The 19812-nt window shown below is 39.8% G+C and overlaps 1 protein-coding gene across 4 annotated transcripts in view; it reads left to right on the plus strand.

The window, feature by feature from the left end:
- gpm6bb (glycoprotein M6Bb) overlaps positions 1–19812 on the plus strand; it is a 24882-nt gene continuing 5070 nt past the window's right edge. Inside the window, exons 1-6 of one of the 4 annotated variants that reach the window (XM_079464649.1) lie at positions 1–144; positions 17895–18081; positions 18489–18645; positions 18809–18977; positions 19074–19147; positions 19304–19369. In XM_079464649.1, the coding sequence (XP_079320775.1) occupies positions 141–144; positions 17895–18081; positions 18489–18645; positions 18809–18977; positions 19074–19147; positions 19304–19369 (657 nt within the window). In that variant the 5' untranslated portion in view covers positions 1–140. Of the gene's footprint in view, positions 145–13921; positions 14340–17894; positions 18082–18488; positions 18646–18808; positions 18978–19073; positions 19148–19303; positions 19370–19812 lie in introns of those variants that run through there. The other 3 variants (XM_079464651.1, XM_079464648.1, XM_079464650.1) reach the window with 3 other exon arrangements.

Genomic DNA, 19812 nt, shown 5'->3' on the forward strand with positions numbered 1-19812 from the left:
GCTGCTGACGTCACACAGCACGGGTTGATACCTCGCGCACTCAGAGCTCGCGGTTGAGTGACACAGTGAACGCTCGAGGAGTCAGAGTCCCGTTATCCGTTAAACCGCGACTGCAGCAGAAGCTCCGGGACTCTTGAGAAATGGGTACGTACACCTGAAACTTTACCGATTAATGTCGTACAAAAGTTCGGCGTCGCTTTGAGACGTCTGTGAGAAACATCGCTTTGTTTTCTCTCGCGAGGCTGTTTGCTTTTCTGCGGTTTTGTGAGGAGTTTTCCTGCCGTTAGCATGTGTTGCATGTGTTGCATGTGTTGCATGTGTTGCATGTGTTGCATGTGTTGCATGTGTTGCATGTGTTGCATGTGTTGCATGTGTTGCATGTGTTGCATGTGTTGCATGTGTTGCATGTGCTGCAGCTCTCGAGATCAGCGAGATTATGGATTATAGAGATTTACCTCACGAGCTGCGGAGCGGAGCAGCTCGAGCGAAACTTCTCGTCAACAACAGCAGCAGCAGCGGCGGAGCGCACTACACAGTGCGCGAGTCTGAATGTGTAGTTTACTAACTCTCCGGCAGTAATGACAATAACACATCAGTGTCTTGTGGTGATTGTGTTTGAAAGCGAAGGGAAGAGAAATGACTTTTCCATTGTCTCATCTGCTTTCTGAATCTATGCATCGCATTGGGAGCACATGTCTTTCCCATCATGCACACTTCACATGCATCGCATTGCTCGAGCCATTCTGTCTTTGTGCGAAACAAAGCGCACCGTTCAAGCCATTACTGTCCTGGACCCAATCCAGTGACCCTTTTAAGGGTCCATCCGTCCACATGCTGTTCTCGCTCAACCTAATGTCCAAGGTGTTTCTAAATATTTACAAGTTGTTTATAAGAGTAGGGAATGATGTGGTATCAGTCACTGAAGCTGATTCCATGGATGTTTATCACTGTTTTAAAGCTTCAGACCGAATTATGGGCTTTGGGACACTATGAAGGGCTCTGGGCCAGATGGGCCGCTCACATTCTGACCTCAGGAATCTGTTGAACACTCACTGGCGTCTCTTGGTTATCACATGAACCTGTTTTCTGCCGTTATTAGTGATGTGATGATTCACTCAGCTCACGATGCCATTTTAATATAAAAAATGAACAACTGCCCTTTTATCGTTTCTCTAATGTCTTTTATGTCAAATAATGTCAGTTGAAAAAGGAATCGTCACTTGTTATAATAGCCGTTATCATTGGCACAGACTGCACACTTCTTAACATTAATGTAGTAATTCATTTCAAACACAACTGAAGGTTCTTCTGGCTAAAGGCTCTTGGTCATAGACTTCAGTTCTCTTTCTGTTAGGGTCTATTAAAGAAAAAGTGCACTAGTCTTTCCAGTCCTCAATAAAATGTGTAACATGAATGTAGGGATTTTTATGTGAGTCACGATGATGAAATTTGGCTCACGATTAATAGTCTATGAAGTAATGATTGTGATGTCTGTTAAAAGGCAATTATAACGATTAATTACAATTGATTTATTCAATTAATAAAATATAGATACATTAAGAAAGTTCTTTCAATAACTAGCATTCCCTAAAGAGTGACCTTAAGATAAGACGGTCTTAACAGAACAAGATGAGATATGAGGATAATGTCGTCTTTGTGTGTAGTTGCAGCAAATCTGGAATCAGTTTAATAAAACTCATAAAGTGCAAATCTGATACAACTCAAATGATGATGAAATGTCATTTGAACGTAACTGCGACGGATTTACAATCATTGCAGTTGTCTGAAATAATTGCGACAGCCCTACGCACAAGTTTACTGTATGGATTCAGAACACACGAGCTAGAGATTTGATTAGAAATAACACGAGCAGATGATGTTGGAATATGATTTGTTACATGACATAATGATCCATAACCCCTATTTCCTATGAATCTTTTTATTTGATTGTTTTTATCCGCAAGTACTGTATTTCCGTAAGTGAAATGACGAGGGCTTTCTTCAAAGGCATGGTGTGCTTGTGGGTTGGACAGAAAGTTTTGGGATTTGATTTGGCTCTTCACAGCTGCATTGGTTTGTTCTCTCTCACAGTAAAGGCTTCTTTGTGTCTAATTCATCGGCCGTGTCTTTGTGTGACTCCAGAGACTGTTAACATGAAGTAGTTCCAGTGAGCTAGAAAGTCCTGAGAAGAAGAATAATGCCAGTGAATCGAGCGAAGTTAGTTCAGCGCTGCATCTGTGTGATATCCACTCTTACTCTCATCATAGAGCTTTATTTTAAAGGTTTGTGAATGGACAGTGTTATTTTCTGTTGGTGAACTGTGATTCTTGTTTTACGTCAGACAGATGAACTGTGTTGTGGGATGAAAGAAGAGGCTGATCAATAAGAATGGCACGATAGTCCCAGAATGAGAGTTTTGTGTCAATTCTGTCTTAATGATTTTTAATGACTCTCATTGCTTTAAACTTGATGTATTGAATATTTGTTACAAAGATTTTCTAATTGCAGTTATAACACGGCTCGTTGGAATGCTTGATTCTGATTGGCCTGACGCAACATTTGCAGGTTGGTTATTCCCAGATAACAACCTCTCAAAACTAATAACACACGGTAACCCAGATGCAGCAAATCATATTGACAGTTTTTTTTACAAATTGAATGTAAATTGGTCTTTTAATAACAAACAGTATATGACATTATATTTACAAATTATTTAACTAAATTGCCTGTTTGTGACATTTTGAATGTCATTTCTTGCCTTAAAACCGAAAGTAAACGGCTTTTTATTGGGGAAGGTCTGCATTCGGTAAAAATGAGCTCTAAAATATTTGATATTCACAATTCATGTCCAGTTTTTTTGGTCATGTGGCAAGTTGCCGTGTAATAAGCTGAATAATATACAAGCAGCTGGCTGTTATCGTGAAATAAGCCCCTTCAAGACCCTCCGCTTAATGTCCTGATCACACTGTCAGGGCTTATTTCTGCCACTACAACCGGCTGCCTGTATAATCCCTTACTTAGACGAATATTGAGCTGGAAAACACAGAAGAAGTTTTGTCATTGCCTTCGCAAAATGTCTTATTTGTTATTGGATGATCAGGGGAATTTAATAGACTACCTTTATTTAATTCAGCGTGGCTATACAAATAGAGTAGACATATGGCATACTTTTAAAGGGACAGTACACTGCATGGCATTCCAGACACTTTCTCAAAATTGATGCTTGTTTCTGCCTGGTGCCTGTATATTCCCAGAAGTTGTGTAACCAATCAGAGAGGAGCTTGTGATTTCAGCCAGCTTTTTGGTTTATAGTGGGCCACAAGCATCATGCGGTCAGTAAAGGGACTGTGGGGGGTCGTTGTTGGGTTTGTCATCTGTAACTGAGTCTTGAATTCTTAATGAGATGTGGCTTCCATTAGCCACAGGAGTTTAACAGATTTGATGAGATAAACAGCACTGTTTTGTTTTCCACTCTTCTCCGTCTCTTATGGACACATTTCTGCATGACGTTCACCATACTGGACTGTTGGAAAGTTTGAGTCACGTAGCATTCACACTTGGCCTGTATTGCCTCAGTGTTGACGGCACCCAGAACTGAGAACATACTTATAATAAAATAGCATGATTTGATTTAGAGGAGAGTTTAAATCTCATGGGTGTGTCTGTGTTGTTTGATTTGGATCTAGTATCACATTTGTCGATTGTTGGGGTAAATATATCATCATCGGTCTGTTTGTCAGATTCAAAATCATTTTTAGGGTCTGTCTGTTGACTCCCCTGATGTGGGTGACTTCTCCCTTACAGACCACCTGACTCTCCCACTTTACATGATAGAAGTCAATATACCACTCCATTCTCCATCTGAAGTGTTTTGGCATGTGCTTATATATTAACTTTAGACTCTTAAACCCTGATGTGTGTTGAGAGACTGATGGCCCGTGAGCAGAAACAGAAGTTGAGATGTTGTTTCTGCAGCTTTGAGAGAAGTTCAAGGTGTCGAGATGGAAAGTTCAAAGCAAATGTCACATTTAGTCACATGACTGCGACACATTCATCTCATCCTGTCATCCTGTCCTTTCATCTCCTCTCCTCATGTTCTGGCTTCTCATCTCCTCTCATCCTCTCTATTCTCCTCTCTTCTTCTTCTCCTCGTCTCCTCACATCCCCTCTCATTTTTTCTTCTTCTATCATCTCCTCCTCTCCTCTCTTATTCTCCTGGGAGCTTGCTGGTTTTGTCCTTCATGTTTATTTGTTTCGTCTTCTAATCACAGGGCACACAAAGAGGGACATTGTGAACTGTGATATGAAATTATATGGCAGTGTTTGTGCTGAGTGGGAGTGCTTGCTCAAGCGTGGCCAATTTTCCTCACATTTGGTCATCAAAGGGCCATTCACAGGCATAAGAGCGAGGCCGATTTGTGCTCCTTTATAAAGAGTGGTTTCGGTGATTCCATGATTGACAAAAAACCTTTCAATAAGATCAGCAATGTTTGTTAAAACTGTACAGATGAGATCTCCATTGATGCTACTTTAAGGTCTTGACTTCTTGAACCCTGATGTCAGTGACACAGATGTAGTTGTTATTTTAGACTGCTCAATAGTAACAATTTCTCCTTATAACCGAATGGAGATTGTGAAAGTTACTTTTTTAATATCTTTGATCTTTCTGTTTGCAAAAGATAATTTCATAAACCAAAAGAAGTCACCCTTGTCGTTTTAAAATGCCAAAGCTAACAAAGCAAGACTACATAAGTCTTTTAATAAATCCTTTTTAGTTTCCTTTAACTTTAAAGCCATCATTCACAAATTTAGAGCTTGAAACCTACATTTTACAATTATAGTTAATTGTAAACAAATCTTTTTGATGAAAATTGGCCACGCTTGAGCAAGCACTTCCACTCGGCACAAACACGCGAGCTGCGCAGACACGCGTCTTTTATGCAGACTCAGTACAAACTCCACAGTTATTAAGTCAGGCCAGTCTTATCTGTACAGTAGTGATGCGCGGGTCATCTCATAACCACGACGGGTAAAGAAATACAGTGGGGCAGGCTGATACAGTGGCTGGGGCGGCCAAATAAAAATGGGACCTGCGGGTTGGAAATAAACCTGACCCGCCGGGCATCACTGCTGTACAGAGCAAGCTAATATGTCCCTTAACTTTTTTCATATTTGTTTACAATGCGATTTGCAGAAATAATACAATCTGTTGCATGAATTAATGTTACACACGTTAGACATTCACTTGCTTCAACTTCACTCTTCTAGTTGGATTTACTGTTGATTCAAAACAAATATTTGTTTTTGTGAAAGCTTTGTTCAAATAAATCACACTGTGCTCTGCCTTTTGTCACTTGTGGATGGTATTGATGAGAAAGACCGATTCTCTTTCCCAGGATGACCTATTTACATTCCTGTGTGCAGAGAACAGTAACCAGGACATGAGAATAACAGATGTGTAAAAAGAGATGGAAATCAGTCACTCTCAGAAAATCTTATATAAGGGTATATGTGTAAGAAGAGTTCACGGTAATGCAATCTATTTTCTGCTGGAAATATGTACATGGTAATGTCTATTTTTAGATAATCCAGTGAATGAAATACTTCACAAATAAATGTATCTCTGCTGGTTCAGTCATTATGGTCTGTCCTGCTGCATTAGTGTAGTCACGTCTGTTCAGTGCTGGATGATTCAGGATTATAGGGATTTGAGTGAAAATGAAAGGAATGTAGTGTCATTTTTTCCAGTATTATCATCTTTTTAAACTCTAGCAGGGTCTGTTTTCCTCTGTGAGTTTATTGGTCAGATCTCAGAGGTCTTAAATGATCTTCTGTCCTCCTGCGCTCGTATTTCTTGATGTTTAATGGAAGACTCCATATTTGCCACCAAAATAAGGAGGATATATTTCCTCTTTCAGATTTCTGTGCTCGGGGTTTGAACTGTCTAAGTGAAAGTTATCGGGAATGCGGATTTAAAGGGAGCTGAAAGGCCTGGAGTTCTTGGCATGGGGCCTGTGGAGCACATTCAAGACTTCACAGATAGCTCTTTGTGTTTCACTCATTTACTGTCGCTGTGACCAGACAAAAGCTTCAGAATCTCTTCATTTGGCCAGCGAGGAGCCCTCAGCATATGAATGGATGGATGGAAATACCACAGACTCTAAATTCACATCCGCACTGCAACAAAATCTTTTGGTTAAGCAGTATCTGTCTATTGTCCAGGGAAATGATCTAAAACTCCTTAAACCTAAATTAATTTACCTATGTTCTAGTTCATCTAAAATGTATGTTTTGTATTTCTGATTTTGCAGTGTGTAATGAAAAGCTGAAGTTTTAAAACAGTCAGTTTTCACATGTGAGTGTATTTGTGCAAAAAGTTTTAAATACAGCGTTGAGTTGTTGTGAGGGGTTGCCAGGGTGTTGCTATGTGGTGTTTTGAGAGAGTTGCTAGGTTGCTAGATCCTCAAATCTATGTAAGGGAAAATATACAGGCAGCCGGTTGTTATGGCAGAAATAAGCCCCGACAGTTTGATCAAGACCCGATGTGAAGCGGAGGGTCTTGTATCACACCGAAGAGGCTTATTTCGCCATAAAAGCTGGCTGCTTCTATTTTATCCAGGTTATTACATGAGAAAAAAAACGGACATGAAAGTGTATTAGCTCAAATTATGCTGACCTTCCGTGCAGGAAAAAACTTTAACTTTTGGTTTTAAGGTAAGAAATCACATTCAAATGTCACGAACAGGCAATTTGGTTTAATCATTTTAAAATATAATGTCATTTATTTTGTCCAAAAAACCTGTCAGTATGATTTTCTGCATCCAGGTTACCGTGTGTTATTAGTTTTGAGAAGTTGTTATCTGGGAATAACGAACTTGAACTTGCAAATGTTGTGACTGGCCAATCAGAATCAAACATTCCAACGAGCCGTGTTATAATAGGCTATATTCCTGATATGACTTGTTGCAGAAGTGCCTAATGCTTTTGTTTGAGCAATAGTAATAGCAATTGTATAATTTTTTATTTCTTGGTGATGGGGTCGTCAGTTGCAGGCTTATATCAGTTTTGTTTTTAAATGAGGCTGTCAGTTGTTTCAGGACAGGATTAGGGGGGCTCATTATTTGGACTCTCTGTAAATTCCACTGTGATTTCCAGAGACCCTTGAGTCCCGCCAGCAGAGCTGAAGAAAGTTACATAACACATCCGTGATTCACCTTCTGGTAGAAATTAAGCATCCAGCTGCTTGTGACTGCATCAGTCATGCAGTCACTGCTTTATACAGCTGCTGTTTGATGTTCATTTCCCAGCGAATCTTCAGGATCTTCCTATAATGTGTGTAAAGATCATTTGGCCCAAACTGACCATATCACGAACAGCATCGTGACATTTTTCTCACACAAAACGACAGCTGTGTGAAATTCAATATCGTGTGAGTTATCCGTGTGTTAGAAGCTTGGCAAATAGGAAAGTTTAAATAAATAGTTTTGGGAAGTTAAAAATGACTTTCGGTAAGCTTATTCAGTTCTACTATTTATAAGCGTTTTACATGAGAGAAAATCACATGACTTTATGACTTTTACATGAAGTGAATAGACTGGGGGATATTTATTTATATAAAGGTGAATTACTCCTTGATGAAATGGTGACCAGGTTGAGCTCATGTGACAAACCCTTTCTTTTACTTATACTGTATATTCATTCAATTCTATGTGTCAGTTACTCAATAACAGTGTAGATGAAATTCAGAATTAGTGAAACTCAGATTATGTGTAAACACCTTGTGCTTAAAATGTGATATATGTGTTTAATAGACAATTAGTGGAAAAAGGCTTTTCTAAATAGTGTGTGATTTGACACGTGGATAATTCATGAATGTATTCAGGCATGCTATCTGTCTGTCTCTGATTCACTGTGGCTTACAACAACCACCGGCATTTCACTCTCATGGCAGTCATTTATTCATTTCATTTAGCTTTCACACCAAACATACAGTTTTGTGCATAACACACAACACGTGATTAGCATAGTTCTGTAACTCATCGGTCATCATTTATTTACATGCTATAGACTTGATAGTGATGCAGGAAAACCTTAACAAGAAGATTCTGTTTTCTTAAAGAATTGTTCAAGTCACTTGAGGCATAATATTACTCGCCACGGAGTCATTTTCACAGTGAGTTATTTCAAAGATATTAATATTAACAAGATGCGCATCTGCCTTTTATAATGAATGGCGAGGAATGCACCGCTCAATATGGCCGCTCTAGCAAAGGAGCTCCCGCCTTCCAGTAAAACGAGCCAATCGTCAATCAGCAAAGACTGACAAATCTCTGAGGCGGGGCTCTCATGAGGCTCTTGCCGGCTTGGCACAGTATATCAGGCGACTTTTTTAAGGACAATTTAAGCTTAGCGAAAATATAGGATGCACGATATATGTTTTTTTTTAATGTTATTGGCATCGGCCGATACTAAAATTTATTATATTAAATTTACGATGTATTAAAGTAGATAAATCTTAAATAATTTGATCTGGTTAAACTTCTTCAACTGCTCGCAGTTAAAACACAGTACAGTACTGTCTCTCTGATCATTCACTTCATGATGTTAGCAAAACATTGTTGATGTAGGTACAGTACGTAGATATTTATGAATGTGTAAATTATAAGAACAAAAGCGTATTGTTTGAATGCTGTCTGTCTTAAGACCTGTTAGACATGTGACTATTGAACATTTTTTTTCTGGAAGAACATATAACTTTAATATGTTTATTAAATATACCAGGAAATTTTTAAGGTTAAATAGTCGTTAGATTGTGTAAAGTAGGCTTGTTACATAATTTTCAGGGGAAAAAACAGAACTAATGGTTTTCTGCAGTGAAAATAAAAAAGTAGTGGACCACTTTTTGACTTTTGTTTCAGGGTATTTTATATTAATATTTAGATACTGTATATCAGCCAATATGTTGGTTATCGGCTTCCGATGTTAAAGAATTAGCGTTATCGACCTAAATTTACATATCGGTGCATCCCTATAAGAAATATACATGCTATGACGAAAATTGCTGCCCAGAGGCATTGCAAACATGGCAGCCGAGTGGCACGACTTCCATAAAGGGACTTTGATTATTTTACCATAGTGCCAGGCATTCCAGGGTTAAAATCAGAATGAAGTAAATATGTTAATATAAGTAGTTAAACAATTTTTTAAATAAAAAGTTCTGTTCCTCATGTGCCCTCTGAAGCCTCATAATTGTCTTTTTAAGGGGAGAACTTGTACCCTTATTGTGTCGGTGTGTGTTACGATGTTAGTTCAAATCTCTCTCACAAGATGAAGCCTGCATTTAATTCTGCATTCTTCAAGCCAATCAATGGGGCAGCTGTTTGCGCTCATGAATATTCAATGAGATGAGATATAGTCGACTGCTTAGATTGATTCAGTGTTCAACAAGTCTGCTAGTATTCTGTATGAATAGACATGTAGAAGAACAGTGAGACTCAATCGACAAATGATAGAAAGTGTTTGAGAGTACAGTACAGATATAATGATTAACTTTTACACATCAGAAAAGATGATTGTTAATGTTTTAATAAAAGCACATGCTCTTATTTCTTTTCAACGGCTTTGGAATTAATTGGATTAAAGAGAAAAACATTGGCAAAGCAACCTTGTCTGTTTAAAAGTTAGTTTTTTATGATATTTTGTTGAAAATCAGCCAATTAGAGCTCAGAACATTTGTGAACTCTTTCAATAGTGTTTAAAAAGCATCTCGGGGTGACACCTAGGGTAGGGATGCTCCGATCCGATATTCGTATCGGGTATCGGCGTCGATACGTAATAAAATTCTAGATCGGGTATCGGTGCAATTTGTCACCGATACCCGATCTGACATAAAATTTGTGCTAGACGATGTAAAAGTTCATGGAGACACCGGCGCTTAAACTCTCTCGTGGGCGGCTGCGCATTGCGCAACGTGCGACATCATACGCTAGCAACGTGCGACATCATACGCTAGCAACGTGTGACATCATACGCTAGCAACGTGCGACATCATACGCTAGCAACGTGCTCTGTACGTAGTGCACGTGAACAAGTGAACAAATAGCAGCGAACAGCATGGAGCGAGCCAAAATATCTGTCATTTGGAGTTATTTAACAACAGCTACGCCAATAAGTTCCACCGCTTTCATTGTTATGGATGGGCAACCGCTGTCCGTCGTTGCGAATAATGGCTTCAGACTCCTTATAAACCACCTGGAGCCGCAGTACGACACGCCGAAGCGTAAATATTTAACTCTACCTTGAACTGTACCGAAAAGTCAAAAAGCAAACACATATCATAAAAAATTAAAGATGTCAATGCGGTGAGTTTTACAACAGATATCTGGAGCTGCGACGTGTCGCTTTTAAGTTTAACCGCACACTGGTTGGATGAGAATTTTGTGCCACAAAATGCCACGTTAAATGCAACAAATATGTGCAGTTTTACTCAGCTAGGGAAGCTAGTGTTTTATTCATCTGTTTCTGTGTTGGATGTTAAATTTTATTTTCACTAAACTTTAGTTTAGTTAAGTGGACTTTGCTTTAGTGACTAAAGCATTAAAAAGATCTGATTCATGTTATTTTGAATATCTAAAGCAGTAAAGCTAGTACTTTTTTGCTCAATTTCAGCAGCTTTTTTTTGCGAATTGATTTTTTTATTATTTTTGCACTTTCTTAAAAATTATTAAGAGATTTTGTTTCCATTTATTTATACCCGTTTATCAAGCTAGTGAAGCTGTTGTTATATTCAGCTGCTTAATTTGCACTTTAATTTTGAATGTCTTTTGTCCAAAGATAGTGAACACTTTTGTTTTATTTTTCATTTGTTTTGCACCGGTGCTGGTTTAATAAACTATTTACTAAATTTGTGAATCATTAGTTTGTTATTTTGTTTTACGGGGTCAGGAAATTTATGTTAAGTCGAGCCTGATGTCTTGCACAGCAATGCACATAGTTTATTAAGTAATTCTGCACTTTAAAATTTTTACCTTAGTATCGGATCGGTACTCGGTATCGGCCGATACTGAATCTCAGGTATCGGAATCGGTATCGGAAGCAAAAAAGGTGGATCGGAGCATCCCTAACCTAGGGTCGGGTACCGGTACCTACTGTATTTTTTTCTGTTAACTGGACCGAATCAAAACGCAAATTTCCGTGCCTCATTTCTGTGCCACTTAAATGCTGACTGATCCGTCTATTGAGACATTTGCCCTCATTCACGTAAACGAAAGTCGGAAAGCTCAGATCAAACAAACCCAACACATCCTACAAAACGGTTAAACGGATCGCAAATGATCTGTGATCCGCATGGATCGCGCTCACCCCACGCATGACCCGTAGATTCATCATAGTGTAAGACAGTTCTCTCTCCATCCCTCCATCAGCATTCATCACCTGGCGCAGTCTTTAACATGTGTTTTATTTTGACCGGTCATCGACGCTCCCACAATAGACACTTGATTTCAGTGAAAACAGGTAAATGCACCTGAAATAAACTCTCAGGGCAACTCTGGGTCCTCATACAGTGAGACACAATCCATGAGCGTTAACTGTGCAACACATTCACTGATACACGCAGAACCAGCAAATGACGGAAAGCAGGATGATTCTTTAACATGTGAAGTCAATAACCAATATATTGGCCGATATACAGTATCTAGATATTAATGTAACATTTCCCGTAGACTGAAACAAGTGCACGACTGCTTTTATATATAAACTGACAATTTATCGGACTGTATCGATATGGCAGATTATTTATCGTTCATCCCAAATTGTTTTAGATATAATGAGAGTGAAAATGGAACATTTTTGATGACTTTACTGTCGGATGTTTCTCCTAGAAAAACAGTCCCGAAATCTTTCAAGAGAGATCTCAACAATGTCTCAAACTAAGCTCAGATTTCAAATTTGTGTCGTGTTTTTATTTCTCCAACCAATTTTATATCCAGGGTTGTTACCTGAATGAACTCCCATCACATTTTCCAATATTTGGCATGTGGAAATGTCATTAAACATATAATTTCCATGTAAGAAACTGTGATATTCTGTCATTAACAGCATGAACCGGGTCAACAGACATCGATTGACATAGAAAGTTATTTGGGTTATGTCTCTGACAGTGAAATCAATGCCTCGCTCTTGAATATTCCTTTCATACGGAGTGTGCACTATGAAGTGGGTCAGTCGGAACTGTTGTGCTGTTTGTACAGGGCACAAAGTTGCTGTCTGTCCGTTGTTTTTCATCTAGTTTGTGTGTTGAAGAAGATCGTTCAATGATCTTTCTTCAGTTCATCTTCTTCAGAGTGTTTGTGGGAATCTCTGCTCTCTCATGGCACATCTCATCTGCATCTCCTTGTGAAGCTGAATGTGTGTGTGTGAGGCTCTGGTGTTCATGAGAACCTTCTGTTTTGTGTGTCACAGCGTCCTCGGATGCTCACGGGTGACTGAACACTGACAAACACAATACAGCCCTCATGCGTTCACTTCTCAGCCCTTTGACACCCTCACAAACACCACAACCAATAGAGTTCCAACGCTTTAATATTTAGAAACCAATGTAGAGTTTTATCTTCCTATACTTGAGAACAGAGGCCGTATTCTTAAGGCTGCTTGCTTAAAAGCCATTCAGGACCAATCCGAGAGCAACTTTGAGCAAGGAAAAGACAAAAACTTGTATCTTAGTGAGGAGGAGGGGCTGTTGCTATGTATGACACAGTCTTTTGAAGACTGTGATTGGTTGGTTGCCCAAGAAGAAAACAAAAATATTTTTTACGGATGGGGTCTAAGTTTACACGCGACTGAACAATGCTAAAAAGCGTTGCGTTTTGTATGTGTGTTTACAAGGAAACTGGGTTTTAGGGGATTGAAAACGCCACCATTTTCGACTCCATGTAAACTGCTAGACAGAACTTTCTGAAAACAATGACGTCACACACATGCGTACTACGAGCTCAGTTGCACAAGTACAGCCAAAACAATATGGCGGCTTCCTGTACTGTGAGCTCTCACTGCTGGACTATGTATTAACATTTCACCAGCAAATAATAAGACCAGCGGAGACGCACGATTTACCTTCCCCAGACATTAAACACACATACACGTAATAAAAAGCACATTTGGCTTATAGCCGTGTATATGCCAAGGCACGTCCTGTTTATTTACACAACTTTACACTACAGCATTTTTATCCGTTTTCCTGGATCCGTGTAAATGCAGAGCGTTTTGATAACGCCGTCATGTGTACGTGAATCTTTTCAAAAACGAAGGAAGGAAAAACTTTTCAGTTTGGCCTAAGTAGACTTTTCATGAATATGTGACCAGATCTATTATGTGGGAAAATCCTGAATGGAATCTGTTGCTCTTTAAGTCAAATCATGAATGTGTTCGTATTAGCTTTCCATTTTTACTACTATAATATTATAACAATTATTTAGACATTGCAATGGTAACTTTGCAATAACTGAGCGATTTTAAGACTTTATGTATGTTGTATGTTGGTTGTGTAATTTTCAATTTACGTTCATATACATTTTATTATTTTATCTTCAATATAATCTAATTATCAGGGAGAAGGTCTTGATTGATGTGATGGAACATAATCGATCATATAGATGAAGTTGTAATTGTTAAAGTTGACTATAATGTTTGTTAACATTTTATTACTGACGAAGGACAGCGATGCTGATATTTTCTTTTCTTTCAGCCTCCATTCATCTTTCTATTTGGCCTATATGTTCATCCTTCATTTGCTTTCTCCTTTGTTTGTTTATTTGGCTGTTCTTACGTTTCTTTTCTTTCTTTCTCCCGCTCATTGGGCTGGTCTCCTCCTCCCTCGTCTCTGTATTTTCCGCATCCTCCGTCCGTTCCGTCCTCCATTGTCTTCTCTGTGGTTCTCAGGGGCCGGGCAGCAGATGGAAAGCTAGTTTGTGCTGTGTTTTTTAATATGATAATATATTCGGGGGGGTGTTGTGGGGGTCTCTTACGCCTCTTTGCATTGTGCTGGTATGGGAACGTGTCTGTGATTTTCTGCAGACGTGACCGTCTTCAGTCGGATTTTGACTTCTTGTGGGTTATGAGTTCTTCGTTGATGTGAAGTCAAGGCAAAGAGAAAGACAAGAGAGTGCATACGGACAGACAGACAGACAGACAGACAGACAGATAGATAGAGGAAGAGCGAGAGATAGAACAGACAGAAAACAGAGGAGAAGAAGCAGAAGGTGGATTTTTGTTGGTTTCGTGTAGAACAGCCATGGAAACATCGTATGATGACACTGAAGATGAACAGCAGGAGAAACAAGGTACCAATAAATCTCACATCACACATCTTGCACATCGATGCTTCATTGTGATGAGCCTCAGATCATTGTGAGATGGTCAATGCCGTTTGTGTTTTCTTCATCATCACACGGTTGTAGATATTTCATTGTTTTTAATTCTGCGTTTGGTAGTGTTATGTAATACATCAGCCTTGTCAGCGGTCCAGAAGCACGCAGGTCTGTTATTGTCGTATCGTCAGATTGACATGCCCATGAACGATATGTTCATCAAAACATGCTGGGATTGGTCGCCTCGCATGTCAATCACATCAGCTCTTATTCTCTTGAAAGAGGGTGGGTCCTTCCACCAAAAGAGAGAGCACCAATGAAAAGACATGAAGCTGAAAAAAAAGACGTTATACTCGCGCAAATGTCTTTCTCTGAATTCAATTTCACTTTATTGTTGGAATTTCTTCCAAAAGTTGTCTTGCGTCCCACAACGCTACTGTCTAACAATGATTCATGTCCATGCATTAATACACATCCACATCACACACAATAACATCGGCAATACCCATAGACCCCCATTCATTTAGAATCCCAAGATCTACTTTAAACTCTGATTTATTAATTTTATCAACTGATGCACAAAGGATTTATGTAGCATGTTCAGCCTAGCGTACGATATTCTCAATCTTCTTTTTTGAAGGCAGTAGTTGGTATTCCTCGTATAGAATATGGGAAGGATCAGCCATGATTTTATCTGTCAGAGACAATATTGTTCTCATTTTATCATACAGCTTAATACAACCGTATGAAGCGCAAAAGAAACCACGAGCATGGCATGCAAAGTATGAAATAAAAGTAAAGGATCTGAAATCACATAACTGCTACTTGGTTTGAGCCTGGGAAGGTATGATATTCATATCCATCCTCCATCAACAGTTCATGGTAATATAACAGTGAGGGAAAAACTGAAGAATCTTCTTGAGCAACAGAAACACATCCTGTTGACTAGAATAATCTATTAAAACATTCAAGGTTGTGAGAGTTTACCGGAGAGGTCTTTCTACCAAGATGTGTGTGTGTGTGAACACATCTGCACATCATCATCTCTCCAGAGAACATCACTCGACACATCAGCATGAAGCTGGCAGATTGCTTTGGTTTGTGTCCAGTGGTATTCTGTGTCTGGACGTCATACTGTGATGGAGTTGTTTTGTGTAGAAGTGTCCGGAAGTGTTGACCGCTCAGTGATGCTGAGATGTTGAGTACGGCTCCTCTTCTTCATTCTCATCCTCTTCTCTATTGTCTCTTTAAATCCTCTCTTCTGGACTGTGAGAAGTGCTCTTTGTGTGGGGGAGGTTTTTTAGTGCAGTCTGCTTCTCATTTTGTAGGTAATTTATGTGAGCGAGTGAAGTGAGTTCATGCTGTGCATGTCATGTTTAATGAAGGAGCTCTTTAAAGCCGGTCCTCCTGTGTCATGAAATGTGACCTGAGCAGTGCTTTCTGTTTTCCACTCCGTCAACACGTGTCATTTAAAGAGAGGAAGCAGTTCAATCGGATTCATCAGAGAAGAATGTTTGAAATATTTCTGTGGAAATGTTGCTCAGGATCTCTTAGTGTTACATCACACAACATTAGCATCAACTTTATTGCCATTATGCACATTACAGATCTGATGATGATGATAATACGCGTGTGTGGGTGGGTGTTGTATTTAGATTATTCGGCTGAAATATAAATACATTTGTCCTGTAGATTTTAGTAATGAGGCTAATAAAGTTCATCTGTAAATGTTAATCTTTATTTTAGTTTGATGTGTAGCTGGTCGTTTTAGCCTTTGCATGATGAATTTGTCTGTATCAGTTGTTGTTTTTTATACATCAAAACTTGAAGCATAACTATATAATTACAAAACATAGAAATATCAATGGAAGGAAGTCAAGGTGCTTTTCTCCAAATGAATCCACATCACAACATATAAACCATATAAGACATGTTCAAACTTCAGAATCTGAGGACAGTAGAGAAGAGATCTCAAGTGTTCCTTTGAGATGGAAGCAGTGAAGTGCCCTCAGAAGTGTGTGTGTGTGTTGTGTGTGTGTGTGTGTGCGCGTGTGTGTGTGTGTGTGTGTGTCGTGGGTCGTGGGAGACTGTGTTGTGGGCACTCATTGGGTTGTGGTTAACTCGTTGCTATGGAAACGGCTATTCACTGTTTGGGACAGAATGCTTTCATCCGTGTGGGCCTCATAAAAGCTGCTGGGCACAAACTGTTGGACACAGACACTCTCTCTCTTTCTCTCTCTCTCTCTCTCTCTCTCTCTCTCTCTCTCTCTCTCTCTCTCTCTCTCTCTCTCTCACTGTCTGTCTCTCTCTCTCTCTCTCTCTCTCTCTCTCTCTCTCTCTCTCTCTCTCTCTCTCTCTCTCTCTCTCTCTCTCTCTCTCTCTCTCTCTCTCTCTCCTCTCCCTCTCCCTCTCCCTCTCCCTCTCCCTCTCCCTCTCCCTCTCCCTCTCCCTCTCCCTCTCCCTCTCCCTCTCCCTCTCCCTCTCCCTCTCCCTCTCTCTCTCTCTCTCTCTCTCTCCCTCTCTCTCTCTCTCTCTCTCTCTCTCTCTCTCTCTCTCTCTCTCTCTCTCTCACTGTTTGTCTGTCTGTCTGTCTCTCTCTCTCTCTCTCTCTCTCTCTCTCACTGTCTGTCTCTCTCGTTCTCTCTGTCTCTCTCTCTCTGTCTCTCTCTCTCTCTCTCTCTCTCTCTCTGTCTGTCTCTCTCTCACTGTCTGTCTCTCTCTGTCTCTCTCTCTCTCTCTCTCTCTCTCTCACTGTCTGTCTCTCTCTGTCTCTCTCTCTGTCTGTCTCTCTCTGTCTGTCTGTCTCTCTCTGTCTCTCTCTCTGTCTGTCTCTCTCTGTCGAGAGTATAGAGTGTATATGTGTGTTGATGCGCTGAATGTGATCAACTATCAAACTCTGCCATGAGCTACATGAGTGTTTCTCTCTCACAACGAAGGACTGTGATCACTGAATATTTAACTAATGTTTATGTAAATGTGACTGTAAATAAAAGAGATGTAAAGTTTCCCTCTCTCTCAATTTCAATGTTGAAGTGTTCTTTATGGACATGACAAAATGTACATGCGTAGTGCAAGTATGTAAACAAATGAAAAGAAAGATAATATAGCATGTGATGCTCCTTTAGTTGGTTGATTTTCATGTGAGTATTATTTTATTGGGTCATTATTCTTTAGTGCTGTGAACACATTCACTTCATCTGAGGCAAAGGCCAAACCCTCCATGTGGTTTTTATTTGTTGGTCTGTTTTTGTTTGTGCAGCAAAAACTTCAAAGTATGCAGTAAATAGCCTGTGATCTACATGCCTTAAGGTTTACACACACACACACACGCACGCATTTACACACACACTGTTTTACACCACCCTGTTTTGAATTAGGTGTTCAGCACTTTAAATAAACGATGACGGCACTTTTTGAGCAGATGACCGTGATGTCAGTGTTTTGTGTGTAATAACATGTGAAAGCATCATCTGTCTGTACGTTTTTTGAACTGTTGAACTGAGTGTGTGTGTGTGTGTGTGTCTGCAGGTTGTTTCGAGTGCTGTATTAAATGTCTGGGCGGCGTTCCGTACGCATCGCTGGTCGCCACCATCCTGTGCTTCTCAGGTGTGGCGCTCTTCTGCGGCTGCGGTCATGTTGCCCTGACGGGCACCGTCACCATCCTGGAGAATCACTTTTCCACGAACACCACCCATCACGCCATGCTGACTGACATGTGAGTCCACCCGCGTGTATGTGTGTGTGGGAAACATCAATTTTGAGAATTTATAAATCTGGGAAAACCCAACACATGGTGATAATTTACATATGACAGTTTTTGATATGAAAGCGGTTTCATATCCTTGAAAAAAAATCTCTATTTTTACAGCAAGTACATTTTGCCACGATTATTTCACAGACGTTAGACAAGCGGTTATGAAATAATATTTGAATGAAAACCCAATGACAGAAAAAATGTACTTTCCAATCTATTTTTCGATATTCATGAAAATGACCCAGCGTGACATCTGATGGGTTTTCCCAGATTGCATCACAATTCTATAAAATATCACGTGATTTGAGGTTTTGTGTTTGACTGAAATTCTTTGGATGGAAAAGTTGTAATTTCTGTTTTTTTTTCAGAGTTCAGCTCATGCAGTACGTCATCTACGGCATCGCTTCGTTCTTTTTTCTGTACGGGATCATCCTGCTGGCCGAGGGATTTTACACCACCAGTGCAGTGAAAGAGCTTCACAGCGAGTTTAAGACCACCGTCTGTGGCCGCTGCATCAGTGGAATGGTACAGGACGTCTCATTCTTTAAACTGAATACAGAACACAATCCCAGAAAGCTATGCAGCAAGTTCAAAGACATTAATCTGTGGTTATCAGTCATTCAAGTTTATCCTGACTAAATTAGATCAGCCATCCTGAATCCAATATAATGAAATGTGTTTTTTTCAGTTTGTGTTTCTGACGTATGTCCTGGGCATCGGCTGGCTGGGTGTCTTTGGCTTCTCTGCAGTACCTGTGTTTCTTTTCTACAACATGTGGTCCACCTGCGCTGCCATGCGCTCACCGGTGGCTAACCTGACGTCTATCGAGAGCATCTGTGTGGACGTGCGTCAGTACGGTACGCTGGTTCTGTAACTCCTGTATGACTGTTGATGAATCGATGTTAAACAAGGATGTTTTATTAAATGTGTTTTTGTGTTGTGTTCTCTAACAGGGATTATTCCATGGAACGCAATACCAGGCAAAGCTTGCGGCTCCACTCTGGGTGATATCTGTAACACCAGTGAGGTGCGTCCTCACAAAACCACTTTAACAATCATTCTTTTGACATTTATGCCAATCTCCAAACTAAACTATATTTGCTCTTTATTTTCTGAACACATGACGTTTTTATATTTGTGATACTGTGGCTGCATTTCAGTAATGCTGTCTGTCTGTCCGCAGTTCTACCTGTCTTACCACCTGTATATAGTAGCGTGTGCAGGAGCAGGTGCCACAGTCATCGCTCTGGTGAGTGTTTGTGTATTCATGTGTGTTCCTCCAGCCAATCACAAGCCTCTTCATTCTCAACTCCACCTACTGCAAACACGCTTCTCTGATGTGCTCTCCTTAAAGAGACAGTTCACCCAAAAATATTCGTTGAGTCATTATTTACTCCTCATCCAATAGACACCAGTGCTGGGCAAGTTACTCTGGAAATGAAATGACTGATTACTCATTACTCCTTTTAAAAGAAATCAAGTAACTGTTCTGATTACCTCGTCAAAAGTAATTTGTTACATTACCAGTTACATTACTACTCCATCGCTCAAAAAACGAAATAACCTCTTTAGCCTTTGCATGACTAAACTTTATTGGATAGTGCACACTATATCTCGCGACAAAATCATTAAAGACAGGCTTCATTTAGTTTCATCAATTATATCTGCTTATTCCATAATAAAGCCATAATA

This window comes from Barbatula barbatula (assembly GCF_947034865.1).
Source record: "Barbatula barbatula genome assembly, chromosome: 9".
NCBI classification, from domain to species: domain Eukaryota; kingdom Metazoa; phylum Chordata; class Actinopteri; order Cypriniformes; family Nemacheilidae; genus Barbatula; species Barbatula barbatula.